At 39.6% G+C, this 20,677-nt stretch overlaps 1 protein-coding gene across 1 annotated transcript in view; it reads right to left on the reverse strand.

Annotated features, from left to right (window-relative positions):
- Window positions 1–20,677, reverse strand: part of LOC122806144 (coiled-coil domain-containing protein 33-like) — a 1,182,030-nt gene that overhangs the window by 435,008 nt on the left and 726,345 nt on the right. The window contains exon 4 of the mRNA XM_044076381.1: window positions 18,824–18,987. Within this exon, the coding sequence (XP_043932316.1) occupies window positions 18,824–18,987 (164 nt within the window). The remainder of the gene's footprint in view (window positions 1–18,823; window positions 18,988–20,677) is intronic.

Here is a 20,677-nt window from a genome sequence, read left to right on the forward strand (position 1 = left end):
GAAGGAGGTACCGCAGCTTCTGCTGTAGGAATACCAGATTCAGGAACAGTTTGTATCCTACAGCTGTGAGACTTATTAATACGGACACTAACCATAATACCTGATACAATGAAGCCTGTTTTTTTTCATTTAATCCTGCTGCTCTTAGCAATTACTTCCAGTATTACTATTATGCAATAAGATGGCTATACTGAGTCACATCTAAGGTTAACAAGTGCAATGCGGTAACTAAACAGCTGCTATTCACTATCTCTATTTATTCTCTATCTTAATGGTGATGGGGTTTGGTGGTGGTATTTATTTATTATTTATCATTAGATAATGGGTATTGAGTGAGTTCTTCTAAATGTGAACTACCTCTTGCAAGTCATACGTGTTATTTTCTTTATGTTATTCTTTGATACCGCTGTATCTATGTTATTTGCACTCCATTTCTCTCGTGAGCTGACACTTGTAATTTCATTTAGGCTATACTTGTGTGGTCCTAAATGACAAAATGTATTTGAATCTTTAAACTATTACTTGACTGTATTGTTTTTTTTATTTATACCCTGGGTTTCCTGCTTTACAAACCAAGTACTTGTTTTTCAAAATCATGTTTTGCACAGTGGATATTTTATAGCTGGATTTTTTTTTTGGCTCACTAATCTTTCACTGCTTAAGTCTGCCTGCACCTAAATTAGTTCATTCATTTATTTTGTCATCTTTATTATTGGGGAGACTGTCCAGCTGAATTGTGCTATGAGAATGACCTTGTGGTCTACTACCAACAAGACTGTCTCCCACTTCTTTATGTGCATGAGCAAGGATATGTTAGAATCCTGATGTGATACTATGAGTTGGGGTTCCCTCTACAGGGAGAGAACAACCTTGTGGACTACCACATCTAAAACTACCATTCCTTCTTTAAGAGAGGTGAGAGCCAGAAGAGAAGAATCATATAATAATCAAATCACCAGGGCTGAAGATTATTAAGAGGCAGGGTTAGGGAATTCCTACATGGATGGATCAACCATGACATCACAGGCATCAACACCCTGACATAAGGTCACTCATACCCTTCCCCCCAACACTACCATCACAGTGGGTGGGTGGGGCTGGTGTAATGGTTAAGGTTTTTGCCTGACAGATACAAGGCAAAAGGTTTGATTCTGACCACTGTTCATTGTCTAGTTATTAGCTACATTTGTAATAGTCTGCAGACTGATTGCACAGTATTTACCTATGAAGCTATGACAGCCTGTTAGCAGGTAGGGAGGACATCCCACCTACCAGCACTCCCCCATAAATGGATCAGCTGACATAAGCCTCTCGTTTCTAATGCCCATCTTCAGTATTTAAAATGCTACTCAAACTCAGGTCAACACGGCCAAGCAATAGTTGAAAGTTCCTTCCCCTACAGACTCATATGATTGTGCAACCATCAGATGAAGTACTTCTACAGGTAAATTTTGCAAGTGTGTGAATTTGGCTGCACATGCGGCTTCCCCCAGAGATAGGCTGGATAGTGTTTACTCACTTTGACTGAACAGATGTTTTTTCTCTGTGGTAGAGTAGGGTTTACAGCTTCAGCTTACCCTGTCTCCATTGTCTGGTTATAACTTCCTGACCTGGAAATTGAGCCCAGTTTCTCACCTGGTAGTTCCCAAGATTCTGAAATTGCATTCTTTTTAAAACAGCTTTAGAGGTTTTCTGACTGGCTTGATTTACAGAATTTGAAAATGTTAATATTTCTGACTTCTCTCCATTTTAGCTTAAGTGGAGTACATCACTGAGTTTGCCATATTAGGCTTTAGTAATATTCAGCCTTGATTTGGAAGGGGTGGACAGAAGAATATTCACTACTTCCAAACCCTGAGCTCTATTCTAGTCAGCCTGAGAGGGGAGTTAAAAAGTTTAAAATATGTTTAAAAGAATATGCGCAGAAGTTACTGAAGTGCACACAATTATCACTTCCATACAACCTTTCATTTTTTTTACTTAGTTGGGGCATAATTGTTAAAGAAGAGGATTAAGGTACAATCCCAGTTTCATCATATTACTGATCCCATAGCTCCACGTTCCACTGAGTTATGTTACAACACCCGGAGTACATTTTCGATTTTTCACTAACCGTTTTCCATGGTTATAAGTAAGGGGTATGTTGCAGTGCAGCACTAAATAAGGCAGCTTCTGGATCTGTCATTATCACCTGTACAGGTTGCAGATGTGATGGGGCTCCCATTTCCTTTTAATGAGTCAGGACTGTTATTAAGACCTGACGTGGAATAATGTGTCATATTTTCCATTGGTTGGAATAGTGATTCCACCAGATACAAATGTGGAACTGATTATGTCAGTGTCATTCTCCAGAATATTACATCCTCTTATTTATTTGACAAGATTCTATGCTCTTGGGTTATCATGAAATGGGAGTAATCAGTTTCTTGTTTTTTTCTGGATTCTTCTTTAACTAAAGGTTCTGCAAGAAGTCAGAGACAAGGATAAGAAGTCTAGGGGCATTAAGCTTTTGGTTCTCTATCGGTATATATGGCTGCCTATTTGTGTATTATCACTCTGAGTTTTGCTTGCTTAATACCTGTACTGGAAGCTTTTTGAAATGAGTACATTGGAAATGTGAGCTCAGAAATCAATATAGAAAGGTTGTATTTGGGGGAACAGTCTTATCATTTTACTAGATATGCTTAAATGTAGGCTTTTGGGACTGGTAGGGTGATAGGACAAGTTAAAACATAGTCTGATAAACAATCTCTGAAGATTGATATGCGGAGAAATACGAGATGCATTTTGTGTGGCACATGATGCTAACCGCCTTTGGGCTTGTGAAAGTAGTCTACACTACTACTTTCAGTTGGTCCTGTATTTGGAGGTATTAACCTTTCAGGATTTTTTTATCATTTAATTTCCTGTCTTTAGATCACTATGAAATTACAGGGAAATAGTTAAAGAATATTCTCACTAAAGTTAGGGCAGTTAAATAATTGACTGCATACACATTGGCACCCATGGTGGATTTGAGGAGAATGGACATAGGCAGCAAAAGCATATTTCTACTAATTATCCATCTGCTAAACTGCTACCTTAAAGTAACTTGCTAGTCACTGGCTACTTTCTTCCAGAATCTAGTATATACTGTGGAAGGTTATGAGCTGATGGGTCATGACTGAGATTTTGGGATTGTACCCATGGTCACATCTAACTCCTCTTCACTTGGCATATGCTTCATTTTATCTCATTGCACACCAGAAAAGGTAAACACAATATTCCATTCACCCTCTAATCAACTTTGGAGGTGTTTGGAATCAGTAGTGGGATAATGGTCTCACTTTTTCACAGACTGCAGTAGGTTAAGTGAATTTTGGGAGAAAGCAGAAATGGACTATAGAATGAGCTGACATACTGAACTGGTGCTATCAAGAATCTGGTGGTTTCATTGCCTGATGACTTGTCTTTTCCTTAGGTCTCCTTGTCACAAGCCATGTTTGCTCTAAAAAACTACATTACCAAATCATGGAAGAAAGTGGATCCTAATATCCAGATGTGGCAGGCCCATCTACAGGATGATTATTTAATGGAGACTTCGGATTACTCCTTGGATGGGAAGATGACAAAACCTTGGGGTTTGTGAATAAGAGATGGTCAGTATTTGCACTCTGCTGATTATTCGTTTAATCACATGATTCACAACTAGGGAACACTGTGTTGTTTGTTAATGAAGAATTATTGGTTAGAGCAGAACAAACTGTCTCTCCATGATTGGAAAATGTATATTCTGTATATATAGGTGGATTGGACACTCTAAATTGGCCCTAGGTGTGAGTGTGTGCATGTGTGCGGCTTCTGTGGAAGGTTGGGTGCCAGGCTGGCAACTCGACACCGTAAAACTCCACTGCCAATCATGAGCGGACAGGTGATCTGCTGTGGTGGCCGAAAGAAGAAGAAGATTGAAATTTGTTTACCGGGAAAGTCTGATTGGTCAAAAAAGCCCATTTTCAGCAGAGACCCAGGAAGAAAAGCTCCACAAAATCATTTAACAGAATTTATACATTATACAGATATAATACAGAAAGAAAACTGAACAAAGAGAAATCTAAGCTGTGGGTACATGTACAAGTACTTCAGAGTACTAATTGTTAAAAAGAAAACAAAACAATTCAGCACATGAGTTACAATGACAATAATGTATATAATAGGAAAAAAGAGATAATTAGTAGGACAGGTTGGAAAAGGATTTTATGGAGGTAGTCAATGTAGTTATAGTTCATAGAGTAAATTAAGTAGTGGAAAATAGGTTTCAGTAGGATGGTTGGTGTCTCAGGTGACTGTAGTAGAATAGATAGAGGAGAAGATAGTTGGAAAAGCTGTTAGGTAGTGGTAGGATAAAAACAATAGGATCAGGTGTTGTGAAGACCCAGTAGGTAAATAGTATCTTCTTCTTCTTTCAGCTTTTTCCCGGTTAGGGGTCGCCACAGCAAATCACCTGTCCGCTCATGATTGGCAGTGGAGTTTTACAGTGTCGTGTTGCCAGCCCGATGTCCAACCTTCCACAGAAGGCACACACACTCACGCAGTCACGCCTAGGGCCAATTTAGAGTGTTCAATCCACCTACATCATGTCTTTGGGATGAAACCAGAGCACCCATAGGGAACCCACGCGACCACAGGGAGGACATGCAGACTCCACACAGAAGGCACCCCAGCCGAGGATTGAACCAGAGAACCTCTTGCTGTGAGGTGGCAATGCTAACTGCTGCACCACCATGGCCACCCTAGCAGGTAAATAGTATAGTAGAGGAAAAATGTTTGGACTGTTGTTAATAGTAGAGCAGATATAGGAGGAAAACAGGGTAAAAGACGGAAAAAACATGGGGGAAAGGCAGTCAGATAGTACGAACCTATAAGGGATGAATATGAAATGGGGATGATGATAGTACGGTGGCTGAGATGGTAGGAGGGAGTACTTAGTCAAGTGGTGAAATTAAGTAACAGTGAGAAAGATTAGAAGTAATGTTGTATTAAATGCAACTACGCTATTGTCTCTATTACAACTCAGTTCTGATGAAGCCTAAACTAACAGTAACTTACAGTGCATTTTATCCGTTTTGTGGATTGTGTAAGCTAAATGTATTTCTATTAAAAAGCATTTAAACAGAGTGTTTTGCACTTCGTTCCCTCCATTACAATTGTTGTAATAGAGACGATAGCGTAGTCGCATTTAATACAACATTACTTTTTTCTGTAGTCAAAGATTAGAAGTAGAAGGAGGGATTATCTATTGGTCAATGAACAGTTGCATATATGAAAGTTAAGGTGTTTTTTAGTGTGAGCTTGACATTTTTGAAACATTTTGTGGTAGTAATGTTTGTAGGTAAGGCATTCCATAGTTTAGCAGTAGCATATGAATACAGACTACGGCCAGCTCTAGTGTTTGGTCTGTGCACTACTAGTTGTTTATTTTCAGAACAGAGACTTCTGGTAGGGATGTATAGGTGTATAATAGGTTTTAAGGTAGGGCACTTTCTGGCTTATATAATATTTTGTGTGCTATAGTTAGCTGTAGAAAATCAGGGTGATAAGGCAGTTTCAGACACTTGAGTTTGTTAAGGGCATAACAGTGGTGTGAGAGATATGGTGAACCTGTGGCAAATTTTGAAATCTTATTATAGCAGGAATGAAGCTTGTTCTTTAGTGATGTGTGTAGATTGGTGAAAATAGACGGGAGGGGAGCAGGCAGGCATTAGCAAGTGTTCGCTTGGTGTGGGTATCCATAAAATGTTTGTGTCTATATAACGTTCCTAACTTGATGTGTGTGTTTCTTATGGCATTATGTATATGTTGCTTGAATGTTAGTTTATTGTCTAAGGTGATGCCTATAATTTTGCATTTATTACAATTTCTATCTTAGTGTTGTTTTGTGAATAAATATTAAGATTAGGAGACAGTGTTTTTAGACTGAGTAGAAGAAGTTTGGTCTTACTGGGGTTGAGGAGTAACTGTGCTCGACTCAGCCAAGATTCAATAGAGGTAAAGGGTTCTTGTATTATTTGCTGAAGGTGCTGGATGCTATTTGAGGAGGAGATGATGATAGAATCATCAGCATATTGAATAATATGCTTTGAAGGTAAGAGGTGTGCAAGTTATTAATGAAGATGTTGAAGAGCAACGGCCCCAGAATGGACCCTTGTGACACTCCAGTTTTGTTTATCTGGTATTGAGACAAACTATTTTGCCACTTTGCACTTTACAACATGGCTTCCGACCTAGCCACAGCACAGCTACAGCCCTATTATCTTTTACAGACACCGTGAACAAGGCCAGAGATGCAGGATGCTATACACCCTTATTATTCCTTGATCTCTCCAAGGCCATTGACATAGTGTCTCACCCCTCACTTCTGAACACACTGTCTAGCTTAGGCTTCTCACATAACACAGTAAAATGGTTTCAAAGCTACCTCAAGGATCGTAAACAAGCAGTGAAATGGTCCAATGAACACTCACTCTTTCTCCACAACCCTACTGGAGTCCCTCAAGGCTCCATCCTAGGACCCCTACTCTTCAACACTTTCACAAACAACCTTCCCACTGCCTCTCACCCTGGGACCCTCATTCAAATACGCTGATGATTCCACCATAATCTGCACTGCTCAATCACTACCAGAACTACTTTCTAAAACTCAACAGTCCTTTACTGCAGTCGAATCCTGGCTAAGAAATGTCCAACTCTTTCTTAATACAAAGAAGACAGAACTAGCACAAAACACCTCCCCTGTCACTGATCATTTCAACATCCTTGCATCTGACAAGACTGTCATAGAAATAGTGCAGGAAACCAAACTTCTAGGTGTTATCATTGACAAACTTTTATTTGACCCCCATATACAGCAAAATATATATAGAAAACTCATCAAAAACTAGGTCTCTTGTATAGAAACAAACATTTCTTTATTCAGCAACCAAAACCACCCTTGCAAAAACATTTTTACTTCCCTCCCTTCTTTATGGTGCCCCTGTCTTAACTAACTTACAAACTTCTACCCTAAGCAAGATGGAACAGTGCTACAACAAAGTTGCAAAGTTTGCCACAAACTCTAAATATCACACACACACCACTGTAAACCACTCCTAGAATTAAACTGGCTTGAACTCCCCAAACAACTTGCCTTTATTCAGCTATCCACCTTGCACAACCTTATTTTCAAGCCTAATGCCTGCCCTGCACTAGCCAGCCTAGTCGCACCTTACACATCAAATCGATCCCTACAATCAGAAGACAAAAATCTCTAAGCTATCTCAAAACCCACAAGAAAACCAGGTCACTATCTGTATTCATACTTTGTCTCTATACTTTGGAATTTACTACCTCTAGCTAATAGGTCTATGCCTGGCCTAACCCATTTCAAAGCCTCTTTAAAAAATCATCTCAAAAATACATGTCTCTGCTCCTGCATAAAGCCTGCCTAATGCTCAGGTCTTCCTCTTCTGTCACATTTCAGTCCCTCACAGACTGCAAGATCCTAAGGCTCTTCTAACTCCTTCTCTGCTTTTATACCATATCCTTAAGCTACTGCGCATGCTTTTTTGCTTCTATTCTTCTCAGCTCTCTCTTACTATTTGCATCACTAACTTTCTGGCTGCTATTTGCCTAACTGAAACTAACATTCAATTTTTTCATGTACTATGACAGTCAATGTCAATGTACTATTTTTGGACACTATCTACATCCTGTATGGTGAGAGTGACTATTACTGTCTGTAATGTTTTAACTCTATAGAATTGTCGAGATGTGTAGTAATATATTGCAACATCTTTTCACATAGTTTGTTCTTTCAACTTATTTTTGTAAAGTATTTCTAATGTAATTTGTAATGTATTGGATTATACTGTATTTCTATTGTACTGAATGTGGAGCTTTTTTCACTGGGCCTCTGCTGAAAATGGGTTTGGTAGACCCCGTCAGACCACCCTGGCAAACAAATGTCAAACAAACAAACATTGTTGTCTAGTAGTTAGATAGCTAGCAAACCATTGTAGGGAGGGCTGAGAGCAACCTATTTCAGAAAGTTGCTATAGGAGTTTATGATGTGATACTGTGTCAAAGGCCTTTGATAGAGCTAATAGAATTACAGAGGTTATCTGGACAGAGTCTATGGCTTTATTGGCAATATCCGTGAAGGAAATGAGGGCAGTGGTTGTACTATGCCCTGGTCGAAAGCCATGTTGGGGGGGTGTAAGACGGTTATTGTGGGTAAAGTGATTTTGTAGTATGTGTATACACTTTTCCAATAGTATGGCTAGTAGGATAGAATGGAGACGGGTTGATAATTTGTTAATTCACTGGATTTACCTCCTTTATGTAGTGGGGTTATGATGGATTTCTTCCAGAGGTTAGGGACTTGGGACTCCATGATAGATCGATTGATCAGAATGCTGACAGGGTAAGCAATTGTGTCAACAGTTTTATGGAAAATTGTTAGAGGAAAGGGAACAAGGCTTTAGTTTGAGAAGTAGCTTACTTCTTAAGGAAGTAGGCACTGGCTGGAGTCAAAAATGAGGAGAAGAGGTACTACTTTGGTAGGGATGGGGACAGGTGATGGAATTAGTGTTGGGTGTTTGAGAGAAATGTGAGATTTGGTTGACAGTAGAGCTAGTATTTCTTTTGGAAAGAGAGTCTGCTACTAATTTAAATGATATCAATAAAATGCTTATTGAATATGTCAGCTATTTTTCAGGGAGTTTTATCTGCGGAAGGTGATGGGTTTTGTTTGGCGCCTGGAGTGAGAAGTGATTAAATAGTTTTCCAGAAATATCTTGGGTTATTTTTGTGAATGGTCATTTGTTGGGAGAAGTAATTTTTTGTCAGCAGTTTCTATTTTTTAGCTTTATTACACAATTGCTTATATGTTAGTAAGTTTATATCAACTTTATTTTTAAGCCAGTGTTTCCATGCTCTCTCTCTGGTTTGTAGTAGTTCTTTTGTGAATTTTGTTAGCCAGGATGCATGGTTTGTTTTTTGTTCTTTTTCTGCAAAGAGGGGCTAAGCTGTTAAGGGTGCCTACAAAAAGTTTATTAAATTGTCTGACGGAATTTTCTAATTGTAAGGTGTTTAGAGAAGACCAACTGATGGTTTGTAAAATCCTGTTGGAAAGATATTGATTGATTGAAGTTTGTTAGGTTTCTGGTAGTTTTGTAGGAATGGGATTTAGGTATGTAAATGGTGGTCCTATAGTATAAGCAGCCAGGTGGTCACTTAAGCTACTAGGAAGGGGGCTAGGGTTAGAATATTTTTGGGATCTGAGGCCAGGATCCTGTCTAAGGTAGTCCCTAGGTTATTATTGTTTTGTATTCTGGTGGGACTGGCGATAAGTTGTATGAACCCATAAAGGTTGGTACTGTTTGATGTGGAGTCTGTGACTAGGTTCTGCCAGTTGATACTGACTTGACCCATAATAATTCTTTCATAGGGGATGTTCTTGGATACCCAGGACAGAATATCTTCTAGAGTGGGGATGTTTTGTCTGGGCGGTATGTACACTACTGTGATACATAATTGTCTGTTAGTATTAATTTGTAAAGATGCTATAAGTATTTCAGCATTACTAAAAGATGGGATCGGTTTGGTTATTGGTAGAATTGTTTAGGTATTGGGATACATTAGTGCTACTCCGCCTGCTTTTTTATGGGTTCTGTTGGTTCTTAGTATGTTATATCCTGGTGGTACTATTTCAGTGTCATGGATGTGTGGCTTTAATCATGTTTCAGTAACTGCTAGTAAGTCTGGGAAGTACTGTGTTAGCTAGGAATGAAATTCTGGTAATTTATTGCAGATGCTATGTATGTTTAGAGTTACTAGCAACAGATTTTTTGGGAGGGGGGATTGAGGAGAGGGAGTTGTGTATGGGGGACCTGGGTTAGGGTGGATGTCTCCATGCTGGAATAACTTGAAGAGATGGGGAAGGAATTGTTTGAGGTGCATGTATTTTTTAATATATATATATAGGTTTCATGTGGTTTTCAGAATTGTGTTTGATTTTGGATAGAAGGATTGTCTATTTTGAAAAGTGTACAGTATGGGGTTCTAGTATACTGGCAGATATATTTGAAAAATTGTTTATGCATTTTTCAGAGTGTGAGGGTAGTGTAGATGCATTTACTGGTACATTCAGGGTGTGATGGTAGTGAAGATGCTTTTAGTGGTACGATCAGGGTGTAAAGGTAGTGTAGATGCTTTTAGTGGTACATTCAGGGTATGAGGTTAGTGTAGATGCTTTTAGTAGTAAGTGTATAATTCATTTCCTCGACCTTGATGATGATAAATCATGGCCCCTACTCCTAAATTTTCCAAATTACTGTTTTTGGCTTCACTTTTCTTATTTGCTCAATAAAGTTTTAAAATAATTTTAATTTATAGAAAAGGGAACTGAAATGTGTAACAGATCAAAAAAAGAAATTAACCACCACCACATTCAAAAATGTGGTCAGAAGTCCCCAAACCATGGCTTGTGCTACATATGCCTTGTATGTGAACCCAACTCTGGCTTTATTCAGAAATATGAAGAACGCTATAATAAGACCGCATATAAACAGATACTGCATACATCATCAGTGGACAGGACCATATACATTGTGCCTTTTAACACATAATTGGGGTTGGGGGTTGTTATAAAATGTAGGTGTTTACCTCACAGTCTTAAGATGTAGGGGTTGATTCTCACCTTTGAAGTGAAATCTGCTAGGCTTAAATGGCTTTCAAGGGCATCTAGCCTAGTACTTACCTACGAACATATTTGCACCATATGCCTACTCACCCAGTGGTCTACAAGGTACAAGAGAAGCATGCCTATGGCCATGGTATTTACAATGCTGCCCTTGCTGCATGTACAGTAAACTGTTAGGATAGCACCTCAGAAATAGGCTTTCGTCATACACAGATATCAGTTTACATATTCTGTCAGTCATACATTTATGTATCAACACCCTCCACACCCCTGTGTCATAAGCTAATAAATCACCACTACTTAAATAAATATATGCAGTAGAAGTGTTATATATCCTGCTAGACACTTACTTCACCATGCCTCCAACATTGTGATACATGGCAGGAGAATCTCAGTTTAAGGGTAGGAAAATTACTGGCAACATATACCAGAGGGTACACTAGAAACCCCCCTAACCCAGTACAGCAAAGCTTCATGGTAAAGATGGTAGAAGGTAATAATGCAACTGTGGATCCTTGTAGTACTACTGTTCCACAGGTATGGGCAAGAGTGAATCAGAAATATTTCTGTCTCACTGCACATGCATGTGGAATGGTGTAGTTTTGCATTTCATTCATCTACAGGGATCCAGTCCTGGGTTTCTTCTAAGTGGTGGGGACTCCCAGATGGCACTTCCTGTTTTGCAGAGTGCATGCAGCTGACATTCTATATTTGTCTGCAAATGTATGGCAGTGCTTTGCTGACATTTGGTTCATCATGTTTTTAAAACTTGCATGCACCACCAGAACTTTCAGATTTGCTCAGCCACAATATACCAAGCTGCACATCAGTTTAGCTTTCCAGTTGGGTGCTTGGATTTGTGTTTACATGCTGATAGTTTACACTTGGTTTCCCCTAGTACCAAATATCAGTGGCCAATCGCATGCTACTGTTTGTTGGATTCTGAATTGTGCCTGAGCCACCATTCTCCTGTTGCATCACCATACTTAGTAGGGAACCTGTGCATAATTTCTTTGCAAGTAGTGCTTCACAGTTGTGGAGGGAGTAAATTCATTGGGGTTCCGGAATGTGTATTTTAACATGTATCAGCCTACATTATTAGGCAACATGTTTAAAATGATATCCCTAGGTAATGAATGAAAAAGCAAAATCAGATATGTAATGGAATGTGCTATCATACACTATGTGTGTAATATGCAAGCAATAATGCCCAACAGAGAGTATGTTTTGGGGGAAATGCTACCAGCCCATGGGTGTTGTCAGGTTTGATGCTGCAGGTGTAAAATAAAGCATTCTACACTATTCATATTTATGGCATCATGGTCTTCATACATTCTGTTTGACAACCTTGTTCAAGTCCTCTCAAAGTAAAAAATCAAGCATGAGGAACATTCAGATGTACTTCATAAGAGGTACTGCAGGTAAAATTACAAAGATTAAAAGGGATTTCTAATTCAGAACTACAATGAACTGGACTGTTGGATATACATCTGCAGTATGTGAAAGAAAAAAAATGCAAGCATCAGATGATGTCTTTCTATAGAACTCTGAAATATCTGTTACCTCAACTTTAAGTTCCCCTCTAATAAATGAATCATGATAACAGAAGCTCTCCTTGGGTGCTGTCTGTGCGAAGACAGAGCCAGCTGCTTAGGTTATACATGCATGGCCTTAAAGAAGCTGCAGATACTCGAGTAACTTGTCCTGGAAGTGGCCTTGTTTCATTGACTTAGCTGTGTGCATGCCAGAGGAGTTGGTCTACAATATTGTAGATGGGGGTTTCTGCAATCTAAACGTCACATGCAATTGGCTAAGATAATTTTGCATGACTTCAGTAGTGTGCGAGTCCTCTTCTGACTGTAATGTATCAAATAATTAAAACTGAATTACAGTGAGATGAGCTCTGACTGCCAGCACACTGTACTGTGACTCTCCCAGCTTTGATCCCCAGATAACCTCACACTAAATGTTATCAGTTTATATAAAAGTTAAGTATCAGTACACATAGTACCGTTTCCTCAAACACATGTAGCTTCCTATTATTTGAGGTCCACAGCTCAAGTACATTATTTCATAACACTGCTGAAAAGTACATTAGTAGCTATCCATTCCTGCAGGGCAAGTAATCAGTGTATCCTACCTTGCTAGCCATGCCATATTGGATCGATCTCTTCATTCCAGTAACAAACACCTCCTAGATACGCCAAAGCCAACAACTTAGCTGGGAATTCTCTGTTTTCTAACTATATTCCTAAAATATGGAATAAGCTGCCATCCTGAGTAACTTCAAACAGCTCCATCTTACAATTTAAAAAGCTCCTCAGTTCACACTTAACAGATACCTGGCTATGTTCTTGCAACTCAGTATCATTAAAACTGCATTGTGCTAATTATGAAGTACAGTGTGAATCCTTCTAGCTAAATAATTGTATTTTCCACCATTATGTATTTGTTACTTGCTATCAATGCAGTTATACATAAATGCTTGTTAACTTCTGTTATGTCTGAAATTGATACTGCTGTATTTTTTTACATGTTCGTTAAACTCTAATTTGTGTAACTGGAGCTTTTCTCCCCAGTCCTCCACCGAAAAAGTACCAGTGTTCAGTCGGACTTTCCCAGTAAACAAATGTAAAATAAAAAATAATAATAAATATTACAAATTACCTCATTATGCTAGGAAGCAAGCTACAGGACCCTCAGTAACTGGGCCATTCTAGTCTACCTTATAAACTACCGCAAATGCATTTGTGCAGCAGCTTTCTTCTCAGTTAGTACAGAACATAAATCATTCCACATATTTGTCATCTACATTTGAACTGGCTTAAATTACTCTTTTATAAGTAAAATAGTATCAGAAAAGGGTCTCCTAATCTTTAGAGTAGAACAAAACGTATGACCCTACCATCAAGTGTGCTTCAAGAACTCTACAAATGTATCTTCCTCAAGCTCCAGCCTTCATTTTCCATGACTAAGTGAGAAGTTCAGTGCCTTCATGTACAGAAAAAGTCTGTAGTGATTACTGTAGATTACATCACATGGCTTTTAGTATTCATGAATAAAAAAATAATAATGTGCTTACCAGTCGCAGGAAAGGCTTCTTGGTACTCCAGTTATACAATTTAATTTTGATGCTGTTCTCAAGTGTCATTGTGAAACTGCATGCCCTCCATAAATTCTTTGTTTGGGCACAATGTGTCTGCATGATTAAATCTTTTAGCCCCTTTATTTCAATTGTCACAGGTAAGATTTTATAAAGATCCACCTTGTCCATTTGGACCATTCATACAAAGAGGGTTCTACAAGGCTCCATACTTTTTCTTCTTCACATTTCAAATCCCTCTCATCTTTCATCTACAAAGCTGTATAAAACTATCATGCAGATGTCCGAATTCTAAGGACCTTTCTGAAATACAACCATTATTGTAAGCTGTCAACTGGAAATAGGATGGATGAAATCCAGCAAAGCACGATTTATAAATATATAGAGTTTTGAACAGCTTCAAGATAATATAATGGTGCTTCAGTGCAGTAACAAATGTAAATTTTATTATCATTAGCTCTTTTCTACTCTGTACTGTAACCTCTGGCCCTGATCTAGGTCCTCTGTACTTAAGTAAATGACATCTGTAATTTGCTTTGGACTGTTCAAGGTCCATTTACACGAAAACTGCTTCATTGTAGTATTGCACTTGTGAATTGTTGGTAGATTTATCTACCAATAAAGCTACATTATAATAAAAAAGATATGACCACATTACCTCTGAATTTTCACCAGGCTGTTAGAACCACCACTATGCTGGTAAAAATATTATTATTTAGCTCATGACACTCCTTTAATCTTCTGGTTCTTCAAATGTTCTTGTGCATTCCAAATTCATTGTTCAGTTTATGTGGTAAATTTTACGTTAAGACTTGGTGTGACTTATTTAGTTGATATGGTCTTAGGAAGTGCTCTATGTAAAGGATAGAAAATCTGAAGACTAAACAGGGCACTTATATATTAACCCAACCAGGAGCCAAAAGTTTCATACAAGTCAAGCCACGATGCTTCGCTAGGGGCGGCTTGCACCTGTCACCCCTGGGCTTTCGGATATTGGCAAAGGCTCTTGCTACCCCCATAGTGCCTTTTTTAGGAAAAGCTCAAAAGACAAACCCACCTCCATAGATATCACAAGGGATAAGAAACTAAGAGTAATGCTACTCAATGCCAGAAGTCTAAACCTCAAGATGCATGCACTCGAAACTCTCCTTAGCATGGAGAACATCGATATCTGTGCAGTAACAGAAACCTGGTTCAAGGCTCTCGAGAGCACCCCAGCACTACCAGGTTATACCTCATACCATGCTTTTCGGCCCCAAAACTTGGACCGAACCACAAAAGGAGGGGTAGTATCAATATTCACAAAGATACCCACACCTCCAGGTTGGTGGCACAGCACGAAGAATCAGAGACTATCCATGTGCAACTAGCAGTGGGTAAAACTGCCTTCCAGTTTATAGCCTGCTACAGACCACCCTCCCAAACCCAGGAACCCCACTCGGCCTTCCTGAGAACACTGGAAAATATGAAGATCTCTCCAAACACCATTATATTGGGTGACTTCAACTACCCAACCATAGACTGGGAGCATTACTCTAGCTCCAACACCCTAGCCCAAAGGTTCCTAGAATTTATAAACTCAAATGCTATGGAACAACTTGTTACCACTCCCACAAGAGGGGAAAACATACTGGACCTGATCATCACCAACATGGGGATACTATGCTCCAGACCAGAAGTGTATCCCTCACTGGTAAGATCAGACCATAAATTAATTTCACTGGATATTCACATCCTGACCCCACCCCATGCCCAGAAAACCATAGTGAAAAACTTCTCTAAAGCAAATTTCACACTCCTCAAAACCGAGGTGGAATCCTTCAAAGCCCCCAGGCCTGTGGATAATACAGCCCAGACCACAAAATCCTTTATAAACGCATTCTATGAACACCTTCAGGAATGCATGGATCATGCAATCCCAAATAAAACCAAGACCCAATCCTCCAAAGGCAGACGTCCTGTCTGGTGGACCCCAGCCATAAACAAACTATACAATAGAAGGAGGAAGCTACTACATGACAGAGCAAAATCCCAAAAAGGGAAGGCATCTCTGATCAGTATTAGCAAAATACTACGGGCACTCATAAAATCGTCTAAGGCCAGCTTCGAGAGAAAAATTGCACAGGACACTAAGGATAATCACAAGGCTTTCTTCAGTTATGTTAGGAACCTGGGTGGGAATTCCCAGATATGCTCAGAATTAGTCCAAAATGACAAAAAATACACCGAACCCACAGACATTGCCAACATCCTGGCTGACAGGTTCAGCGCAAACTTCTCCCCCCCCTCCCCACCAAAAGGGCTAATATCTATCCCAGCAGAGTGCTGCCCCCCTGACATCTCAGATGCTCAGGTAAGAGCTGCCCTCTCCAAAGCAAGAAACACAGCATCAATGGGACCAGATGGTGTCCCCTGGCTGCGTTCTACATGAACTCCAAGAAGAGCTAAACCCAAACCTAAAACTACTGTTCAATCTCAGCCTTACTACAGGATATGTACCCAAAGTGTGGCGTACAGCAACAGTGGTCCCTCTCCACAAAGGTGGTGCCTCAACGGATCCTGGAAACTATCGCCCCATAAGTCTCACTAGCTTGGTCTGCAAAGCTATGGAAAGGATCATCATGGACCTTATAAATAAAGATATTGGGGACCTACAGACACTGGATCCTACTCAGTTCGGCTTTGTTAAGGGCAGATCCTGCCTCTTAAACCTGGTTGATTTCTTTGAAACAGTCACCAAGGCCATTGACAAGGGGAAGGTGGTCCACACAGCCTACCTGGACCTCACAAAAGCCTTCGATACAATACCCCACTCGGGCATTATAGATAAGCTCACCAGCTTAAATATAAACCCCTATGTCACTAGATGGGTTGCAAACTGGCTCAAGGACAGAACCCACATGGTTAGAATAGCTGGAGCCATGTCAGACTCCAAACCAGTTACAAGTGGTGTCCCACAAGGCTCAGTCTTGGGACCTCTCTTGTTCGGTATATATTTCTCGGAGGTACAGGCCAACATGGAAGGACTGTGGCTGACCAAGTTCGCAGATGACTGCAAACTGGGCACCATAATAAACTCTCCAGCTGACACAAGCTTCCTCCAAAAGGGCCTCATAGAAACAGACAACTGGTGCCAGAGCCATGGCCTCAAGCTAAATGCCAAAAAGTGTATAGTCATCCCCTTTGGCAAAAACAAAGTGCCCACAAATTACCACATAGGTGGTAATCCATTAAGTACAGAAGAAGTAATTAGGGACCTGGGGACCCAAGTTGATAGCAATCTCTCATTTGACAACCACGTGGCCAAAGTGGTTAGAAAAACATTTTATATAGCCCACCTAATCATGAAGGGATTCACATCTAGATCAGGGGAGGTCATCGTGCCTCTTTACTCATCCCTCATCAGGCCCATAATTGAGTACAATGCCCCTTTTGGGATGTACCTTACCAGACACCTGCAGCAACTGGAAAGACCCCAAAAGTACCTCACCAAGAGGATCAAGGGGCTCAAACAGATGCCGTATGCTGCCCGGTTAAAGAAACTCCAGCTCTACTCAGTGGCATACCACCTGCTCAGAGGCGATCTGTGCCTGACGTATAAAGCCATGTCCAAACCGGAATTAATGGACATGCTGCACCTCAGAAAATCCAAATCCCATCGAGCTACGTGCTCGAGGGACTTAAACCTCAGCAATGAAATAAATAGGACATGCTGGAGGGACAGATTCATAACCCAGAGGCTCCCTTCACTCTGGAATAAAATCCCAGTCCAGGTTAGGCAGAGTCCCTCATTGACTCTCTTCAAGAGGAATCTTGATGAGTGGATGGGAGATCGTAGGTTTACCCCGGGTATCACTTCTGTATCACTGTTAGACAGAGGCACAGTATACTAACCTCGAAAAAGGACATAGCAAAATTAATTTAAAATGGGTGGCAAAAGCCATACACACTCTGGCTAGGCTTATAAATGCCCTAGGGCAGATAGCCTAGTATGAACCTATGAACCTATGAACCTATGAACATATTAACCCAAGCAGGAGCCAAATATTTCATAATTCCCCAAATAATGTGAATGTACTAAAAACATGTGTTAACTGATTGCCCTGTTTTATTAGTATGCAACTTCTTAACTTAGTAAAACAGAGAAAATTATATCCACTTTATTTATGTGCTCTGCTACTATCGAAGTATCAGAGAACAGGAAATATGGTTACAAACCTGGCTATTTAAAACTTAAATAAAATGCCTGTCAACATTACAAATGTAATGATTTTAAATGTCGTTATGCTTCTTATCAAGGAGAGTGATGCATGTGTAACAATTAACTCATGCGGTAACATGTATGTAATATGCAGTAGTACTCACATCGCTGAAACTGTGTATGAATATTGGCTTCAATTCATACAGATGCGATGTGCTGTGCAGGAGGTATTAACCCAACCAGGTTGGCGTAATTTGGAGACAGAATTGGTAATGCTGTGCAGGAGGTATTAACCCAACCAGGTTAGCATAATTTGCCGATGGAATTGCTACTTTACATAAAACTAACATGGCCACTTCTACTTGCTTCAGAAACTCCCACACTATCAGTTTCTTTTTTCGGTAACAAAATCCATTTTGTTTATGTATTATGCAAATTATATTTGTAAAATATGAACACATTTACCAAAGTATAACTTTATTGGATAACATGTAATCTTCCAAACAGAAATCAATAATTGGGCGAATTATGAAACATTTGTCTCCTGGTTAGGTTAATACACAAGTACTAGTAGTATATATAGTAGTTGTATATTTCAATAATGTAAAAACCCTTTCTGCTTATATCAACAATGAATGGTATACTGTTTTATAATACCATTACACATAAACATTGCACGTACTAATTCACACATTTCCTTTACCTCACAGAATATATAACACTGTTTAATAACATGCAACATGCATTCAGAAATAAGGACAAAACTAAAATTTATGACATGATAATTCTTAAATTTACTCACACAATAACGAAGGGCTGTGGGACAGACCCATCTGTTGTTGAAGGCAGGTTTGTAGCTCCATGCAAGATAATGCTGATGGCTTCTTTACCAGGAGGGCACACAGCTGGATCATGAGGGTCATTAAATTGAGAATGATCCATTACTCCAAGAGGATTCTCTGTTACCTGAAAGAGGAAAAAAGAAAATATTTAAGGCTGTTAATCAAGTGACCTTCTACCTTCTTGTGTATTGTATTATGATTGTCAAGCTACTGTGAAGAATCAGAACCAGAACACTGGGAGAGAGAGAAATCTTGGAAAACAAATTATTCAGGCTGTTTTTTTTTTTATAACTACTATAGCAGTAAAGGGCAGCTGTCACATAAGGGTAGCAGGACTAAGAGACCTACTGGCAGCTAGCAAGAACAGCCAGTTCTAAAATTGGCATGTGTGTGTGTGTGTGTGTGTGTGTGTGTGTGTGTGTGTGTGTGTGTGTGTGTGTGTGTGTGTGTGTCAGTGCATGTGCATGCATTTGTGTGTGTTTGTGAGTGAATAGGTATAGCAGCTGTGACCTCTGGCTATGAAGGTAAAGGTGAATGTGTTCAGATGCATGTATATGCATTCATCCCATCAGCTTCTGCATGTTGCACTTCCACTCTCACTACTAACAGTGGCGGTATGTAAGTATGCCATATAGTAGCACAGTCATAGATCACATGTATTATATGCAGTGAAACTTAGCTGCTTGAACCGCACTTACAGAATTGCAATTATCAATATTTTCTTTGAGGGTCAATCCCCCCACACCCTGCTTGTACATCCCTTTATCCAATATAGCTACATCTAAGATAAACATCTTAGTCTAAGTTATAATAAATGTTGATGATAAACCATTTGATTAGTCATGTTTAATGGAAGTGGGGGTTACTGAGATGGTATCAATCAAACAACCACATACCAAAGTCTAGCAGGTACCAACAAAACAAAACCCGATTCCTGGAAGATCTGTGATGAATAATGACAGCAGATGGATATAAAATGAATTAAATACAAGGAGATGAGTACAGACTCAGCTTGACAAATTATTTTAAATACTAGGAAAATGTGATATTATATGCAGTGTTTAGAGCTGTTCCTACATCTAACCTATAATTTTGCAAACATACTTGCAGTGCATCGTGCCGTGGTGGTGGTGCTGCGGTAGCGTTGTCACCTCACAGTAAGGCGCTGTCCGGTTCGATTCTCAGCTAGAGCGTCATCTGCATGGAGACATGCGTGAATGGGCATACCTTTGTTGAAGGTTGTGCGTCAGGGCTGGTAACTCGGCATGTAAAAATCAACTACCAATCATTAGTGGACCGGAGTTCTGCTGTGGCGACCCCTAACCGGGAAAAGCCGAAAGACACAAAAACACTTGCAGTGTACTGTGCAGATGGAGCCATTAAATATCATAGCTGTGATACAGTATGGGCTGTAAAAAGGAAACTGCTATCTACTGCTGATTTTTGGACAGGGAAAGGTAAATAATCAAAGTGCTTTCCCGGATTCTAGAATCGTAACTTCCAAGGACATACTGTTGCAATTCCTGCTAGTGCTGAGCAAGTCCATTTTATCACTGAACTGCTTTACTGCTATTTGCCTACAAGATAAAAAAAAGTGCACTGGGATGACTGTATCATTTAGTTGCACGTGCTGTCTAAAGAGATGGCTCATTCTCTTAATGTTGTATATCATCTTTGATGACAACCATTATGAGCCACTCTAATTAACAGACAGAACGAGACAAACTGCATGAAGATCATGGTATATTTTAGTCCCCCGAGATTTTATCATTGACCATGAATTAATGCTGACAGTTCTTTACCTAACTCAATGA

This window comes from Protopterus annectens, chromosome 7.part0, assembly GCF_019279795.1.
Source record: "Protopterus annectens isolate FY-2018-M chromosome 7.part0, PAN1.0, whole genome shotgun sequence".
Classification (NCBI taxonomy): Eukaryota; Metazoa; Chordata; order Ceratodontiformes; family Protopteridae; genus Protopterus; species Protopterus annectens.